General features: G+C 31.8%; 1 protein-coding gene across 2 annotated transcripts in view; it reads left to right on the forward strand.

The window, feature by feature from the left end:
- The window catches only part of LOC118193538 (transcription factor 21-like), a 49196-nt gene that overhangs the window by 13134 nt on the left and 22652 nt on the right, over nucleotides 1–13410 (forward strand). The window contains exon 3 of one of the 2 annotated variants that reach the window (XM_035364640.2): nucleotides 11082–11973. The exons of the other annotated variant lie outside the window; for it this stretch is intronic. Coding sequence (XP_035220531.1) covers nucleotides 11082–11279 — 198 coding nt within the window. The 3' untranslated portion in view covers nucleotides 11280–11973. Of the gene's footprint in view, nucleotides 1–11081; nucleotides 11974–13410 lie in introns of those variants that run through there. 2 annotated transcript variants of the gene reach the window in all.

The following is a 13410-nucleotide window of genomic DNA, read 5'->3' on the forward strand; positions in this document are numbered from 1 at the left end:
GTTTGCTCATGCGGACATGTGCGAAGTAGTAATGTATGTATTTAATACTTGGTAATGTTGATGTAACACTGTGTAAGAACTGCATAAAATTATGTTTTTTTTTGGGGGGGGACATGAATGACTTTATTTTATCCCCTTTTCTTGCATCCAAATGTAACAAATATGTTTACTTTCAATCACGTATTTTCTTTCTTATATCATGTTTCTGGCATTTATTCCAATATTAAGAATTTGTTAAGTATTAAGAAAATAGAAATTATATAGCAGTTAAATTTCAAAACTTTAATAGTTTCAAGTTTCTTTTTAAAAATAATGAACATTATTTAAATTTTACCTTCTAAAATTATTTAAAATAAGTGCGACTACATTGTGCAACGTGCATAATACATATATATATATATTTTTTTTTGCTAGTAAAAGGAAGTCTTAATTTACCACCTTTTAGTTTCATAATTTAATTATTTACCAGTCTCTCTCTTCCTTTTAACTTATATCTGCTATATTGACATTCATTTTTAGTTCAATTAATTTAATATCTTTCTCACTTTGATTCGCCTACTCTGTAGTTCTCTGTAATACACCGTATTAACATTAAATTTCCTTTTCGTATTAATATTAAATTTCCTTTTTGTACTATTTTCTGTTTTCACTCATTTTTCTTATATTATCTATTTTTTTTATTCTGTCCTAAGTACTAAAAAACCTTCTTTTTTATTTATTTATTTTACTTATTTATTTTTTAGTTTGTTATTAGTTTATTATTTATTATTTAGTTTATTATTTATTAGTTTATTATTTAGTTATTAGTTTATTATTTAGTTTGTTCTCTCCAGTTTTTTCTATTTTATTTTAAATTTTGTAGACGCCGAGGAACATATTACAAAATATTATTCTACAGCATGAAAATTATTTAAATTTTAAAAATTAAAATTCAAAATAAAGTGTCCAATTTTAGGGAAATTAATAATTTTGGCTGGTGTTTATCGATCTAACCTCTTCTGCAAATTCAACGGCAGCTTCTGCGAAATGACATCTTTCCAAGTTCGCATTTCGAACTAAGAGAAAAGAGAGGAAAAAATCGCCAGCCATGGCGATAGTACGCCAAAGTCTGGGTTCAGTTCCATTTCATGCCCAAACTCCTGCAGCTCATTCCTGTGCCGCTTTTTCACCCGGTTTTGAATGGCGATACTCCGTCTAGTATATAACAGGTCTATGGTTGTAACCATGCTTTGATGGCATTGGTAGCATGATTTTAAAAAGAATTCGAGAAACGACTCCAACTTGTCGTAGCTTTACGCATTAGAGTAGAAATATAAAACTCTTTTTGTGTGTGTGTAAATCTTTCCTTTTAAATTAAAAATATTTTGGTTAATGATGTAATATTGGAATGACTAAAGTGCGACACGCTACCTAATCGAGACTCTCGCAGGTGAGTGGTGCAGCTGCAAAGAAAATATATGTATGAAATATGGTAAACAAAAATTGCTCAGCGTCCAAAAGAAAGTAATTAAACTATTCATTTCTTTTTACGAAACTTTAAAAATGATGTAAATACGAACTTGTTGCTTTTGAAAAATCTAGTTGCAGCTCTCGAACTTTCCTGTATTCCAACAACTATACTGAAATGAAGTTTGGTCACACCTGATATATTATAAAAACACATCTGGTATGACCAAAATTTCTCAAATCTCTTTGATACATCTAAAAATTTTATTTTAACAGCTCTTATTTTATTTTAATATTTTAAACTTTGTCATCAATTCATGAATTCGATTTAGAAGTGCATTAAACTTCAGAAAATTTTAAATAGCATTCGCTTTCTTCGTATTTTATTTTGTTATTGTAAATAACTTGACGTAGGGAGCTTACTCAAGCTATGCTCAAATATGTGTGTAATAGACAACACCAGCAGGAATGGTTGACTTTACCCTTTATTCTCTATAAAACTACAGGTGCTCCCGCACTTCGGGATACAGAGACCAACCACTTGTGGTCTGAACGTAAAAATATAAAACTACTAACTAAAATTCTAAATAAGAGCTAACTTTGAATTAGTTTACAAATGCCTAACACTAAGACTGGCCTTTTAAAGTACTACGTATGTAGTACGCAAACTGCCGAAACTACAATACGTTTTAAAATATCAAGAGGACTAAACCTCTGGCCTTAAAGGCAAGCAGCAGCTGATTGAAAACTCGAGTGTAATGCAGTGGCAAGGCGGTTGTTTTCCTCCCTCTCTTGGCAAAAAGCCACAACTTAAATACTTGGGCGTTAGCAAATACAATTTGCATAAACAAGTTAACACATTTAATTCTGGCCGGAAGTGGAAAATAAGAAGTGACAGTAAAGGTTAAAATAAAAATAAACGTTAGTAAAACTTAAGATCCTTACAACTATAGCAACGTTTCTAAGCAGGTATGTTAATTCCCTAGTGCCAGTTCAAAGTAAAAATGACACTTCGGGAGATGTATCAAAAACTAAAAACGAAAATCATTTAAAGTTCGACTTCAGTCAAATTCAAGAAAAACAGTCAATGTTAGAGATGAAAACCTACAGAAGAGTTAGCAGAAATGTTACGAATGATGCTTAATGTCAATAAATTTTTTATCAATTTTAAAAGTAAAAATACCTCTCAAAATCATGAATTTAAAAGTGATTTTTACATCTGCAATATTTAAACAAATCGAGGATAAATAGAATAAAGATAAAAAGTTATAGAAAGATTACCAGAAGTATTAATAAAAAGATAAGAAGTTGAAACATTTCCCCATTTAATACAACTTGCTATCAAATACCGGATAAAGTAACCGGAAGAGAGGATTGTTCTGTTGTCTTCAACCAGCTGGTACTCTTCAGCCATGGAGTGTCTTCTGGCTGAATCTCAAGTCGTCCTCACTTTTCATTGCTTACAGTAAAATCGCTATAATTATTTTCGAGAAACTAGCAGATGGAATTAATTAAAAAAAAAAAAAAAAAAAAAAAAACTACTACTCAAATCTCTGGAAATAAAATATCCTAATTATTTGAAATTTAATGACATACTTGGAAGAAAAAAGTATGTTTTTTGTTTGTTTGAGTGTTTGGATAAAGAGATGGAATTTCTTCTTTAAAAATAGGTGTTAAAACATATTTCTGATAGTAATCCGAATCAATTTAATCTTTTTATTATTATTATTATTATTATTATTATTATTTCCTTATTTGAAGTTTTCCGTTATAAGAGAATCCAATAATAACCGTAAAACCTTTAGAAAAACTTTCCCGTTTTCTCTGAACCAACATATTAAGCCTTTTTCTCCTCTTTTTCGGTAGTAAATCGATCTTTTCCTATTGCAATTACATAAGTATATCCAAACTTCATCAATTGTACCTGTATATTTCCATTTTTCACCTGCCAAATAATTTTCATACAGTATTCTGAGCGTAGTTTTACACTGAAAAATATGTTTCGGCGTTAGGTGATCAACATCATTTTTTTTTTTTTTTTTTTTTTTTTTTTTTTGATTAGCTTATAAAGTATTTCTTCCGCCTACTTAGCATGCCTTCGTGGTGTAGTGGTCAGCACGCTCGACACGTATTCGAGAGGTCCGTGGTTCACGGCGAGGGCATGCTCATTTTTCATCTCTCCTGCTTTCAAAAAATACCTAATATCTCTATAAAATTTAAATCAGATTTTATAATTTTATTCACAGTTCCTAAAGAAATATTTAAAGATTTTGCAATAGCTCTTTGGGGGGCTGGATTTTGCTTTAAAACATGAGATGCGACTTTAGATTTAATAAGAGCTGTACGTACCTTTGCTGAGTATATATTTTTTACCTTTTTCCCAGACAGATGTAAACTTTGACGTTTCTTTCCTTTCGTATTCATTATGTCATTTATTTTACGCGTAGAAATATTAAAACCATGCTTTTCACATCCTTTTTTTTAATCACTGAATAAGTATTTCTCTTCGGACAGCGCAAAAATATAGCTTTCGATCTTTATTTTTCAGCGACATTTTAAAAAAGAGAATATTTTTAGAACTGCAGACGATAATTAAAACTTATTCCAAGTGGATTCTTTCACGTTTTTATTTTAAAATTAACATTTAAATTCACGGAGAAAATCAAAATCGTTACAAAAATGTGTAAACATCCTCTGTCTATTTGTAATACTCTATTATTGTAAACTACTCAAAAAATATAGTGAATGCAAAAAAATTAGATTTGCTCATGCCCAAAATTAAAAAATATTAAATACAGTGTCTAACAAAAGTGATGGGACACTTGTGTTTTACAAAAGGAAACTGTAAAAAAATAAACTAAAAAACATGTAAATTTTTTTTTGTGGGTGTGTTTCATACTTAAATTTAGTAACAATTATTACATAACATACATTTTCTCAAAATATTAATTTAATAAAAATACAATTGTTTAGAACGGAGTGAAAAATGGCTCACATAAGTGATGGGACACTTACTTTTCCATCAAATATTTATCCAAACATTTTACTCTTTAAAAGGTTTTAATATTTTGTTGGATTTCCTTTTACTTTTAAAACATGATTTAATCTTCTTGGGATGGATTCGACTAATTTTTTTGTGATTTCTGGAGTGATTTTACCCCATTCTTCTTGAAGCACCGATTTTAATTGTTGTTTTGAAGAAATGGTGTGTTTGCGAATTCTTGATTCCAATTCTTGCCAAATATTCTCTATGGGATTTAAGTCTGGAGATTGTGGTGGTGTTTTTATTATTTCAGGACAGTTATACAGCAGCCAGAGTCTAACGTTCAAAGCAGTGTGCTTAGGGTCATTGTCCTGGTAGAATTTAAAATTGTTATGAAGGTTCAATTTTCGTGCTGAAGATTTCAAATTTTGATTTAAAATGTCAATATATTTGTACTGATCCATTATACTGTCAATAAAAACAAGATTACCAACTCCAGCGGACGACATACACCCCCATACCATAACTCCTCCTCCACCATGTTTTACTGTTGGCACCAAGTTCTGTTTTCGAAATTCTTCCTTGGGTTTTCTCCACACCAAGATTCTACCGTCAGAACCAAATATATTAAATTTACTCTCATCAGCAAATATAACTTCATTCCAGTAATCAGAATTCTTATTTATGTTGGATTTTGCGAAAGCCAGTCTGAGTTTTCTATTCTTTTCACTTAGGAAGAATTTTTTCCTGGCTGCTCTACCGTGATATCCAGCAGATCGAATTACTCTTCTAATAGTCTCAGGTTTAACAATTACTCCATATAATGCTTGTAAATCAGCAGCAACTTTAGGAGCACTCATTCTTGGATTTTTTTTAATATTTCGAACGATAATTAGCTTTATTTCATTGGATAGCTTTGATGGTGGGCCAGGTCTTCTTTTATCCTGAATCATATGATTCTTTTTATATCGTTTAATGATATTGTAAACTGTTGAATGACTCAAATTAACTGTTTCAGGAGTTTCTCTAATAGATTTCCCACGTTCAATATGCAAATTAATAACTAATTTTCGAATTTCAGGCCAAGTTTCTTTTCGTTTAGCATTCATGGCTTCACAGAGCTAAAAAACACAAAATTTCCAAAACAAACTGGAGAGAAATACTGCAGACGATTTTATAAATTATTGCCAATTGCTTTTGAGTAAAAATAAAAACCCCAAAAAATATTTTTATTATAGTACGTAGTAGTATCTAATGGTGTCCCATCACTTATGTGAGCCATTTTTTGCTCCGTTTTAAACAATTGTATTTTTATTAAATTAATATTTTAATATTTTGAGAAAATGTATGTTATGTAATAATTGTTACTAAATTTAAGTATGAAACACACCGACAAAAAATTTTTACATGCTTTTTTAATTTATTTTATTACAGTTTCCTTTTGTAAAGCACAAGTGTCCCATCACTTTTGTGAGACACTGTATATATGAGTATTTCTGCATATCCTTGTAAAAAGCATGCATTTGGCTTCAACAAAACTAAATATTTATTAATGTATTTGGAAATGAAGGTATTGTTCATCCATAAACTGTCGTGAAAGTTACTTCACAGGAGCGAATAGTTGTTAACATATAGCAAGGAGTATATTGTAATATAGTGAAGAGTCGTTTCGTTAGCGTATCTGAAAGCCTCAAGATCTGTAATATGAAAACATGTTTAAAAATATTTAATGCGGAGATTTTTAATTGGAGATAAAGTAAAAACAACCCTTTTTGAAACATATCAAGTTATTTGTAATGACAAAATAAAATACGAAGAAAAATAATCCTATTTAAAATTTTCTGAAGTTTAACTCGCTTCTAAATCCATTTCATGAATGTCAATTTGAAGAAATCTGCTTATTAAATATATTTAAATTTGTAATGATTATAAATATTATCTAAATATATAATGACTTAAAACATAAATTGAAATTCTGTTGGCAAATATATTTATAAAACTATTTAAGCAAGAACTGTCGGTACCATCTACTAAAAGGTATTGTAAAGCACAGTCTACGAGACGTTGTTGCGTGCGTACGGGTTCGTAACACATTGAATGCACACAGGTCCGATGATAGGTTAGTAAAATTTATTTTTATCAAATGAAACACTTCAAAGTTCTGGAATTTTCCACAAAAATACTTGTACAGGTGTTTACAGTATCACAGAGTACAATAAGTAGTTACATTTCAAACTACTAAGAACGTTAAACACAAAAGGCGTATCTAAACAGAAAGCTAACCCGAAGATATTACACTTCACGCTGAACTAACAATTCAAGCAGATGCTCTCTCTCCGGTCGAATTACGGTTGCAGCTAATATAGTGGTCAACTTACATTTATTCAATTACAATACCTATTACAGCGATACAAGAACCGGAACCCAATGTGGACAAATAGGAGCCAAGTTTGGCGACCTCTGGCGATTTTTCGCCAAATTTTGCGATAAAATAAGTCGCCAAATTACCGAGATACCCATTTACCTAATGTTAAATGAACGTGCCCCTGCATTCTTTTCCGGCATTGCTTGTCTCTTTTAGATTTTTCTTGTTACATAACACAGAAAAGTGCAACAATTTCACATATAATTGCACTAAAATCATCTACCTATGAACCAAATTCGACCATGTTCAAATAAACAAAACAAACTTCCAAATTCGAAAAAATATGATACGAAAGAAAATGTTATGCAAACGTTGCAAGATTTCTCCTTACTTTCATTCCAAAAACCTCCAACTGGCTTTATTAAAATAATTATAAAATTTTTGCAGCTGCTTAAATCGTATATCTGGTTTGCCGAAATTCCCTGTGTACTGGCTGATGTATTCAAAATCTCACCAACTTGAAATTTTAAGATAGTTTGGGTCAAAGAATCCACTTCTGTGTACCTATTCATCTTGGAAAAAATAAACAAATATCATAATTATTATCATCAAATACTAGACATCTAGCTTGTTCATCTTCAAATGACTTCCTCCTCCATGGATGCTTCATTGAAACTCCTGGAATTTTGCCAGATGCCATTCTTTCAGTTTAAACAGTCACAGAAATTATTTTCATAATAACAGCTTCCGAATTTTCTCGCGTCTCCACTTTCTATTTCAAATTCATACTACATGTATTGTAGTATATTGCAGTTATTTGTAGTACATTGCATGTACTGTACTTAACCAGTAGGCTACATGTATGAATGTATAGCAGTCTTTAAATATTTATAAACTATTAGATTCTCTGGTATTCAATGCTTTAAACGTTCAAAAAAAATTTAGGAAAATTTAAATTTTTTTTTTAATTCAAACTAGGGAAATAAATCTCAGCACTTCATAAAAATTAAAATTTGTTCCTATAATAATAACTTTATAACAATATATCGTACCACCCAGTGTCATGATAATGATGACTTAGTTCGATGAGGATTTCTGAGACCCAGAATGCACAGTACACAAAAATACCAATACGGAAGGCATGTACTAGTATTTTTGTGTTTTCCCCCAATCCGCAAAAATTAACTAATGTCCTTAAAAAGGTTCTACACAGAATCCCCTCTCTCAAAGCAAGTAAGTATAATTTGGTATTTTACCATTTCAATATATCAGTTAACCAGTTGCAAGCAAAAATATAATTTGAATACTTATCTATAAAAATGAAGACAATTTATTTCTACTTTAAAATATAGCATAGAAAATAAGAGATTCTTTACACTACCATCTCTCCAGCTGAAAAATATTCCAAAATATGAACTACAGTCAAAAGTCTTTAATCCGGACTGATCTATAATCCGGACCTCAAAGCTACAAACTTTCTGCGCATGCTTAGGCATGCGCATAATACGTTTAAGCATGCGTGTTTAATGTAAAACGTGTATAACGGACGGTATAAGCTAATCTCAAATTATCTAATTTAGTTAATGTTGCAGATTGCGTTGTTCCTTAATCTTCTAATTGGATCCGGCTTATTATTTTTTGCAGACTGTTAGAGCAATTTTATAAAAGTAAGCTTGAACTTTCGATTATGTCAAAAAGAATTTCCGATTCTGGAGCTGCCAAAGGATCTACAAAGCGAAAGCATATTTCGATGTCTGTCAAACAAAAAGTGGAATTGCTGCAAAAAATGGATAAAGGCATATCCTTTGTTTCTCTAACCATTCCGAAATTTGTTTATCAATTTCACGCTGCTCTGCGGGGGAGGGAAGATGTCGCGGCGCACAATGAACTAGAAATTGATCTGTCAGCACTAGCCTTATCTTCAGGCCAGATGTTTTTATTTTATTCGGCTTATAATTCCTTAATAAATGTAGTATTTCACCTCGATGTATTCCGTCTTTGATATGATTTAAATCAAATTCCTCGTCATTATAAATATCACGAATACACATCAAATAGTTTTCTTGTTGAAATTTTCTAATTTCGACTATGCGTAATGTATGCTTTACGCATGCGCGCATTAAAAGAAATGTTTAATAAAGTAAACAAATAAATATCAAGCTTTTTTTTGTAAATTTTGATACCCTTTAGATCATAATTGCTCTTTATTTCATAAATTACAGTTTCATACTTTTAATTTTATAATTTCTGCATGCCATTTTACCACATTTAAACTGATGATCTATAATCCGGAAAAACCGATATTCCGGAATCGCCGAAGTCCCGACGAGTCCAGATTAAAGACTTTTGACTTTATATAATATCAAATGGACTAGATTACAAGTGTCCTTTGTTAGAGTATGTTTGTCATGTTATTTATTAGTTAGCCTAAAATAAGTCTGCAGCATTTATGATTTTGTGAAGTATGATACAGTTCTTGAATTTCTAGTTTTTTCTATAATTCCTCTGATTTATTCTTTTTGTCGACGTTTTGATAGTTGCTAGCTCTGAAACATTATTATGGGATTTTACTGCAACATACAAATAGTTTTAATGACTGCAGACATCTGTTTTATTTATTTATTTATTTTCTTCCGGGGGGGCAATGCTACAATATTGAACGTGGCAACTTACCATAACAACAATATACGCTTTTGCAATGAACTATTATACCCATAAAAAAGCACACTGATATTAGAATCAATTTTGAATATAGTCTCAATCTGTGCAGAATTCAAAACAAATTAAACTGCATGAGGGAAACTGGCATATATTCGAAATCACAGTTGGTACAAATTACAAATACAAAACCTATTCATATTATTTAAACCTTTTCAAAGCAATTTAACATAGTCGCAAAGTAACACCATCTCTTAAAACAGTTATAAAACGTGCAGCAGTCAGCTATTACATGACATTACGAGGCAATTACATGGCAAATCTATAAAAACATTAAGTGAACTGATTCTCAGAAAATCGGTTTTCTGACCAGGTCATTTGCAATATTCAGATTATAATATAAATTCTGTCTGACAATACACTATATACTGCTCGGTACTAGAATTGTAACACCAAAGAAAGAAAAGCTAAAACACTAAGCCAATTGAAGGGATAGTAAAATCATGTAAATAATCTAAATTGGGGGTTCCCAACAGGGTCGGTATTGACCCCCCCCAGGGGTCGATGAAATTCTAAAGGGAGTCAATGATGATCAGGAGTTTGATAGCCAAATATGCATCAGCATAATCAAGATCCCATTCATTACAAAAATTAATTAATGAAATGGATATCTGTTTATTGATATAAAGCTGTATCATGTAGAAAGGAAGAAATTTAATGTAGTAAAATGAACTCAATGCGATTGTCTGTTATTGGAAAGTATTGCATTTATTTATAAAATATACTGTTACATACACGGCACTTGCAAAATTTAAAAGACAATTTTAATGTTCACTGACATTGAAAATTTTAAAGTGCAAGCTCGGCTTATAGAACCCCTGAACCACAGAACATCTATGTACATACAATTCGTACGAACAATACATATTCTTTGCCTGAACCGCGATTTATCCGATACTGATATTTTAAGAATAGTAAACACATGGGTACACTTAAGTTTTGGAATTTAAAAGTCATTCGAGAGAATACTTCGAAAGTTGTTACTGGACCAACATAACTGACTTTTCTTACCTAACGGAAAAAGGCTTTAGTTAAGTCAATAATTTACTATGGAAAACAAAAAACAGGTTGAACGTTAAACATATGCCAATTATTAAGAGAAAAATTGCATCAATACATCAAAAGTGCAGACATCATGAACTTGAATGTTATCAGAATCTGCAATTTTGCAACATCAATTTTTCTCTACCCCAGTTTATACTACATTTCCAATGTTTTTTGTGCAACTTTACTTTCTTGCAGAAAGACGCAAGTCTGCATTTTGAAAGTGTGTTATAAAAACTGACTGTTAGGGATGAGAAAATAAACGTCATGCATTATTTTCTTAGTTGCAAAATCATTCAAGTTGCAAGAATTTCTATAATTTTTCTCATCATATTCATGATAATAAATATCTAAATTTGCAAAAATGGTGAAATGGTTTTGTCATCACATATGTAGGACATTAACTATTACTACAGATTAAGTAGCAATGAAAAAACTCTCACACTGAAATAAAATAAAAAATTTTGTACATTCTATTATGATTTCTTGATGACACTAACATTTTAAATATTCTTTTACTTTCAGACCTGGCCATTTACAATTAGTAACAGACCTACATATGGAGACAGCATAGAGGTATCAACTATTACTAATAACAGAGAAATACAAGATGCCAATCATATACCACAACCTAATTACTCCAATTATAGAACCTGTGAATATATACCATTAAACTATACTGATCATTACAGGAAAAATATGGTGGACCATTATTTGCAATAATTTGGCGAAAAACATTGAACGACACTGGTAATGCAAGACATTTAAAATGCTCAGAAGAGAATGCAGTTGTCTACAGCAGAAACTTTTATGGTAAAGATTTAAATACTTTTTTTAAACTAAAAAAAAAAAAAACTACAGGATCTCAAAAATCTTAAGTCATATGTCAATTTTAGCAAATGTATAAATGCAATCTTTACACAGTGCTTAAAATGAATATTTACGAGATTAAATTTTGCTACTTACAAGAATATGGTCATAAGGAATTTTTTCACAAGCAATGTTGTCTTTTAGACTACAAATATAAAAGAATTTTTATATTTTTAGTTACACTTAATAAGAAATTAAGCTTTTAAATAAATGAAGCAAGACTTAGTATTATCTTAGACTGCATGTGCCATTATATTTGATGATATAAACATTTGACCTTTGGTACGTTCACATACAAATTTTCTTTGTGGTCAAACATAGCTCAAAACTCTCACTTCTATGTTACTCCAGCAAATTCTAAAATATGCTTCAACTTTACATAGAAATTATGTTGATTACGTTATAAATCATATACGGCACCACTTATATGATGATTTATAATGAAATGGCCAATAATGCTAAATATTAATTTCTGAATTTTATAAATTTTGTTATTTATTATATTATTGCACTATAAGAGAAAAATAAAAATTATTTACAAATAAAATTTTTTAATTATTTAACCATTACAATTGAACATTTTTGTGCTTACAAGTCAAATTTTAAAATAATTTCTAGAAAGGAATAATAAATTATTTAACAACACGTCTTGGGCGTTAAAATCGGTAGCAAATGATAAGCCAAATTTTTCTTTACCCATTTGTGTTGCAAACTTCCAATTAACAGCATTTACAATATTATTTTAATCATACTAAAATATCACTAAGCAATATTGTTTATGCCCTCTGTATAAAAATAACTGACTGACTCACACTTTCATATTTATAAATATGCTACCCGACATTGAAAATGCAACACACCAAGAAGAAGTGGTCCAAAAATTATGTAAATTTCAGGGTAGTTGCACATCACCCACTTATGTGAATGATGTGAAATGTGCAGCTCTCCAGCACGCACTGAAGACGATATAAGGGAAGGAACCTGCGATGTTCAATTTTCATGCCATTATTTCTGCTAGGGAAATCCTCGTAGAAAATTTTTTCTTGTCTCAGAAGGCGCATGTAAATGCACAGAATGCCAGGCCGTAGTCAACGGAGGCAGATCCAGCAGACAGACAATTTTACTAGGAGGATGGCGATTGGACTCAGGGCAGGTTGCTTCATAGGGCAAATGTCAGCTGACACACACCTGGACGCGTCTACAGCGCACCGGCTATCAGAATGAATGGCGGTGAAGCCAGAGTGACGTCGTCACAAGGGGATCGATGCATCCACCGACAAGTAGTGGTGCACCTCCAAGCAACTTCTACCTCCATTCTGCAGCATGTTCAAGACACCCTGGATGTTCCCATACCGACCAGAACCACTTGCCATCGAACGGTGGCTAGTGGCGTCTGTTAAGAAGACTGCCATTGACCCCACCGTCTGCAATGGTGCCAGGCGCAAACGATGTGGATGACATAATGGCACAGGGTTGTGTTTTCAGATGAGTCATGCTTCTGTTCCTCCAATGAGTGTAGCATCGATGTGGAGAATGGTCAAATCCAGCAGCAACACCCCACCACGCGACATCATGGTATGGGGTGCAATTGCATATGATTCCATGTCACCTTTAGTTTGTATTCAAGGCACTATGAAAGTCCAACAATACATGGATGATGTGCTGCAGCCGGTGACATTCCCCTAACTTCAAGGAGTGCCCAATCCCTTTATCAGCAGGATAGCACCGAACCACACAATGCTCGCATCAGCCAATGTGCTCTGCAAGGTGTACAGATGCTTCCCTCGCCACAGTTTCTTCTGATCTTTCACGAATTGAACAGATTTGGGATGACCATTTGTAAACCCTGCCATTGCAGAGTTCAGAAGAATTGTGACAAATGGTTCACAGCGAATGAAGAGCCATTCCTCGGGACACCATCCATAGTCCCATTGACTATGTCCCTAGATATGTGCTTCATACATCGCCGTCCAAAGTGGTCCTA

This window comes from Stegodyphus dumicola, chromosome 1 (genome assembly GCF_044657685.1).
Source record: "Stegodyphus dumicola isolate Sdum_Otavi_A_Nest chromosome 1, ASM4465768v1".
Classification (NCBI taxonomy): domain Eukaryota; kingdom Metazoa; phylum Arthropoda; class Arachnida; order Araneae; family Eresidae; genus Stegodyphus; species Stegodyphus dumicola.